At 50.1% G+C, this 6,000-nt stretch overlaps 1 protein-coding gene across 1 annotated transcript in view; it reads right to left on the bottom strand.

The window, feature by feature from the left end:
• si:dkey-22o22.2 (neural-cadherin) overlaps window positions 1–6,000 on the bottom strand; it is a 46,537-nt gene that overhangs the window by 17,941 nt on the left and 22,596 nt on the right. The window contains exons 5-13 of the mRNA XM_037454740.2: window positions 5,100–5,211; window positions 4,372–4,621; window positions 3,958–4,100; window positions 3,226–3,398; window positions 2,657–2,825; window positions 2,401–2,571; window positions 1,568–1,740; window positions 1,194–1,361; window positions 47–296 (exon numbers count right to left, since the gene is read on the bottom strand). Coding sequence (XP_037310637.2) covers window positions 47–296; window positions 1,194–1,361; window positions 1,568–1,740; window positions 2,401–2,571; window positions 2,657–2,825; window positions 3,226–3,398; window positions 3,958–4,100; window positions 4,372–4,621; window positions 5,100–5,211 — 1,609 coding nt within the window. The remainder of the gene's footprint in view (window positions 1–46; window positions 297–1,193; window positions 1,362–1,567; window positions 1,741–2,400; window positions 2,572–2,656; window positions 2,826–3,225; window positions 3,399–3,957; window positions 4,101–4,371; window positions 4,622–5,099; window positions 5,212–6,000) is intronic.

Raw genomic sequence — 6,000 nt, 5'->3', positions numbered from 1 at the left:
CCACACAACTATATTTATCGGTCTTTAAGCTCCTCCCCCGTCTCACCCGTCACGTTGACGTAGACGGTGGTGAAGGACGCCAGCGGCACGGCGGCGACGTTCTGGACCCGGACCCGCAGGGCGAAGAGGGGCGTGGTCTCGTAGTCCAGGTTCTCGGCCACCAGCAGGGACGCCGAGCCGTCCGCCCGGTTGGGCTTGATGTAGAAGCGCACCGGCATGTTGGTCTCCGGCACCTGGCCGTCCTCCAGGTTGTAGGTCACCCGGGGGTCACCGAGGGGCGACGTCGCCTTGATGGTCTGGAAGAGGATTTAACGAAAGTGCTGGTTATTATTATTAAGAAGTCGTGGTGGAACTTATGGGTCTTATTCCTGGACCTGGAGGTCAGGTGGAACTCCCCTTCAATCCCACAAGACCAGATGCGTCTCCACATCCCCTAAAAAGGCTTTCTGTGTCGACACTGGTCAACAAGTTGGAATATGAGTGTGTGTGTGGTTAGTGTGTGTGTGGTTAGTGTGTGAGTGTGTGTGTCCTCGGGGAGCAGAAGCTCTCAGGCCTCGTGTGGACCTTCTGACCTCAGAGTCTTTCTGCTGAACCCAAATGTTCTTGCTTCCACCGAGTCGGATGCTCAAACCGCAGTAACGATTTTTTGTCACATTAACACCCCCCACGACCCCCCCCCCCCACACACACACACACACACACACAACCGCCTTTTATCTTAGATGTTTGTCATATGTCCTCCTCACGCTGAGTGAGAAACGATGTCCTCATCCTCTGAAACACTGAAAGCCTCTCAGCCTCCTCCACACTCAGAGGGACACACACACACATACACACACACACACACATACATACAGACACACAGACACACACACACGCAGACACATGCACACACACACACACACATGCACACACACACACACAGAGGGACACACACACACACACAGATACACACACACACACATATTTGGGACATTTAAATATAATAATGAATGAATTTGTCTCCTGTCAGAACCACGTGAGGAGAGGAAACCACACATGACACAAAGCGCAGTGATGATGCACACATTCAACGCACCCCCCCCCCCCGCCTTGTTAACAATGCAATTAAGAAACCTTATTAAAGCTACTTGAAAGAGGAGATCATGTAACTAGTGGTTGTGTAATTTGACCCTTAGGCTCCTCCCCCTCACCAGCGCCCTGGCGTCCCGCGCCGTGTTCTCGGGCAGCGTGACGTGGTACTCGGGCCGCTCCCACACCGGCGGCTGGTTGTGCACGTTGGTGATGACGACGCTGAGCTCCACCCAGCTGCTCCGCCCACCTCCGTCAGACGCCACGATCTGCCGGCTGATCCTCGACGTCTGCGGGACAAGTTATTGATCAGCTGTTGCCATGGAGACGCCGTTAGCAGCTCATACACACGACGAAGAACAAAAGACCCCACGGATCAACCGCCGCTCAGACGAGAACCACAAAAGAAGAAATAAAAACCCACATTAACAAATATTTGTGATGTCAGGTTTAGCAAATCCCACGTTGAGCTGATGTGGAGCACATCTGGACTCACCTGAGAGATGGGGTGGTTGACGTAGATCCAGCCCGTGCTGGGGTGGATGTGCAGGTAAGCCGGCTCCTGATTGGACAGAGCGTAGGTGATGGCCGCGTTGCTCCCATGGTCGGCGTCGTGCGCCGCCGCCCGCAGGAAGCTGGTTCCCACCGCTGTGTCCTCACGCAGGAAGTCTGCAGGACAATGAAGCTCTTTGAACAACATCTGTCCCCTTTTTGCACAAATTGTCTCCAAATCTCTGAGATGTTTGAGCTTTCATCTGATTGTTTAAAATCTGCTCCAAGGAGGAGGGGGAGGAGCCTGAGGCGGGAGGGGGAGGAGCCTGAGGCGTCAGCCAATAAACAAACTCACACGGGTAGTAGTAGTAGTAGTACTCTAAGCAATATAAACTCACACTGGTAGTAGTAGTAGTACTCTAAGCAGTATGAACTCACACTGGTAGTAGTAGTAGTAGTACTCTAAGCAGTATGAACTCACACTGGTAGTAGTAGTAGTACTCTAAGCAGTATGAACTCACACTGGTAGTAGTAGTAGTACTCTAAGCAGTATAAACTCACACTGGTAGTAGTAGTAGTACTCTAAGCAGTATAAACTCACACTGGTAGTAGTAGTAGTAGTAGTAGTACTCTAAGCAGTATAAACTCACACTGGTAGTAGTAGTAGTACTCTAAGCAGTATGAACTCACACTGGTAGTAGTAGTAGTACTCTAAGCAGTATAAACTCACACTGGTAGTAGTAGTAGTAGTAGTAGTAGTACTCTAAGCAGTATAAACTCACACTGGTAGTAGTAGTAGTAGTAGTAGTAGTAGTACTCTAAGCAGTATAAACTCACACTGGTAGCGGCTGTTTTCGAACTTGGGGTCGTTGTCGTTCTGGTCGCCGATGACGACGGTGACCTGACAGATGCCAATGAGCGGCTCCTCGGCCTGATCCGTGGCCGTCACCGACAGCGTGCACTCCCTCCGGCGCTCTCGGTCGAAGCTCACCGTGGTGGTGATGACGCCTGAGGGACACGCACATGGGGGGCATTACTCTTTAAAACAGCGAGACGGAAAAAAACAAATTGCAACTTGTGGTGGAAACCCTACCAGTGTCGGGGTCGATGGCGAACCCAGAGGACACCCCGTCCCGCTGCACGAGGCCGTACTTGACCTCCCCGTTGACCCCCATGTCGGCGTCGTGGGCCTGGACGCGCAGCACGAAGGTACCTGGGGGCTGGTTCTCCAGAACCACGGCGTGATGACTGTAGTTCTGACACTAAGGAAAGAGGAACCTTTGAAGACGCTCTGAGGAACCTGTGAGGAACCTTTAAAGAACCTTTGAGGAATCTGTAAAGAACCTGTGAGGAACCTGTGAGGAACCTTTGAGGAAGCCTAAACCTTGCTGTGCCGATGGAGGTCTCATGGATTCAAACTGTGAAGCTTGTCTGAGGTAAATTGGTGATTGTCCAATTGTCCAATTGTGATTTTGGACGATATAAAATACAGTTAAATGAATTCCAGAATTGGAGGAGAACGAAGAGTTTAACCAGCTCAACAACCAATATTTGTTGACATAAAAGGTCAAAATAGAAATGTGGATTATCTTTAGTTTCTCTCACAATGTAGTGAGGAATAACCAATAGGAGTTATTGATCAAGCCGTGTGATCAGTGTCACCTCGTGGAACAGCGGCTTGTTGTTGTTGATGTCGTTGATCCCCACGACGACCTGGGCGGAGCTGCTGAGCGGGTACGGCCCCCCCGATGCGTTGTCGTCCGTGGCCGTGATGTTGAGGACGTAGCGCGGCCCCTTGAGCCTCGGGGGGGGGCTCCTCCGCAGCTTGATGATGCCTGAGAACAGATAGGGGGGGGACAGGTAACTGACAGGTAACTAATAGACCATGAAGCAGGGGATGCTTGGGGGCGGGGCTACACGTTGATTGACAGGTCTCTGTGACTACGTCCTCTGCTTACACACTTGTGCGTGTGTAGTAAACACAAAAAAACACATCTTCACATTTTAGGTGCTAACTTTTTATTACATTGATGAACGGATGAATTGTTTCCACAATAACAACAGCATGAACACCCACAACGTGAGACACACTGCGGGGCCCTCGTTACACAAACAAACGTCCACATTAGCATAAAACAAAGCAGCAAACAAACAAACAAACAAATAAGCAGCTTTGGTAGCGACATGAAAACACTTCACAGAGCTTTGAAGTGACAAAGCAGAGCGAGCCAAAGGCCACCTGCTTCCTGTGTGTCACTGTAAGTGTGTGGCAGAGCAGTGCATGCTGGGTGATAAGGTGACAGACAGGCTTAGAGAATCGCACACACATTTGCTGAGGTGTGTGTGTGTGTGTGTGTGTGTGTGTGTGTGTGTGTGTGGATGATGTTGTCTCACCCTTCTGGTTGTCTAACAGGAAGTTGCTGTCCTCGTTGCCCCCGGTGATGGCGTAAGAGACGGAGTCTCCATCCGGGTCGTTGGCGTGAACGATGGCGACCAGCGTATCCGGACCGGCGTCCTCACTGAGGAAGGTCTTATACCTGGGGGTGAGGTGGGGGGGGGGGGGGAGTTAATTAAAGAAGAAGTATTAGAAGTATAAACAAAGTATTATAACAGGAGCAAGAAGAAGGGGATTTAAAACAACTTAATTAAAGACTTAAAGACTCTGTGGGCAAGAGACACTGACAGAGAGAGAGAGTCAGTGCCTGAGGACTTTTATTTTGAAAATCCTGTATTTATGTAATAACTGTTGTAAAGTGTTGTAAAGTTTCATATCATAAATGATGATTATGATAATAATAATAATCTTACACGTTCTGGGAGAAGACGGGCGCCTCGTCGTTGCTGTTGGTGAGTCGGATTCGGATGGAGGCCGTGCCCGTGCGGGGGGGCGTCCCCGCGTCCACGGCGACCACCACAAACTCGTAGATGTGATTGGGTCGCTCGTAGTCAAGGCGACGGGCAGGGCTGACCACGCCCCCTGATGTGATGTCAAAGTCCTCACCGTGAACAAAGTAAGAGAGCTCCGAGTTTGCACCGGAGTCACAGTCACGGGCCAGAACTGAGGAGGAGGAGGATGGAGAGGAGGAGGAAGAGGAGATGAAGAGGAGAGACAAGAGGAGGAGGAGGAGGAGGAAGAGGAGAGGAAGAGGAGAGACAAGAGGAGGAGGACGGAAAGGAGGAGGAAGAGGAGATGAAGAGGAGAGACAAAAGGAGGAGGATGGAGAGGAGGAGGAAGAGGAGATGAAGAGGAAAGACAAGAGGAGGAGGATGGAGAGGAGGAGGAAGAGAGGAGACAAGAGAGTGGAAGAGTGATTAGAGAGAGAGAAGAAGGATTTTATAAACACAATAGACTGTACGGCGGATGGATGACGCACACACACACACACACACATATATACACACACACCAGTGTAGATGCTGGTGTTGCATTGACTGCAGGCGAACCTGGAGGACCAGAACCAGCTCCCACAGACACTCAGGTGTGTGTGTGTGTGTGTGTGTGTGTGTGTGTGTGTGTGTGTGTGTGTGTGTGTTACCCTGCAGCAGGGAGCTTCCAGGTGCGATGCTCTCAGGTACGTTGTCTTGGGTGTAGATGGACTGGAGGAACTCCGGCGTGCAGTCGTTCTCATCCGTCACGCTGACGACCACCTGCAGGATTTACACTCACGGTTATTGATCGATCATGTGACCCAGCGGAAAAGATTTGAATACTTTTTAAACGGCAACGTTTCGGAGGGCCTCCAAACATTTTGTCTGCCCCTAGGTTTACAACTTCAGGGGGGGGGTCCGGCCGAGAGGGGGTAGAGTCGGGCAAACGGTTCAGCTGACGGGGGTGGTATTAAGCAAACAGGGTCGTCGGGGGGGTGAGGGGCTTCAGCTTCTAGCAGCACATGATAAGCTGTAGTGATACTTTTAGGTTAAGCTCAAGCTTCTTTTCAAAATAAAACCCCTCATGACGACACATGACATTCTGTTTTCTGTACTATATTCTCATGTATTCATTCATTATATCGATACTTTCTGAATGAGTGAGTTAGACATTTCAGCTTTGTGCTTTAATGTCAACTTCTTTCTCTCGGCTGACCATGAAACACAAAACCAAAACTACACGACAAAGACAGGACAATAATTTGGGCTTTTAATGTGGTGAAAAAGAGGTGAAAATGTTCCTTTCTTTCCTTTCCGCTGCTTCAAATGTCTGTGAAAGCTCCGGGAAACACAAGCTGCAGATGATACAGAGGTTTTCAACACACCTGGCCAACACACACACACACACACACAAACATAGACACAGCTAGACACACACAAACACAGCTAGACACACACACATACACAAAAACACACAAGGCCTTTAGAGCGAATTAGCCAGCCAAGCTTAAATAGCAGCAGAGGCCTTTGGGAGGAGCTGGTAGTTTAGCAGCTATTTTCTGTCTGTTC

The sequence above is a fragment of the Pungitius pungitius genome, chromosome 11 (genome assembly GCF_949316345.1).
Source record: "Pungitius pungitius chromosome 11, fPunPun2.1, whole genome shotgun sequence".
NCBI classification, from domain to species: domain Eukaryota; kingdom Metazoa; phylum Chordata; class Actinopteri; order Perciformes; family Gasterosteidae; genus Pungitius; species Pungitius pungitius.
Note: the sequence above shows the minus strand (reverse complement) of the source record. Positions and strands in the feature narration are given on the sequence as shown.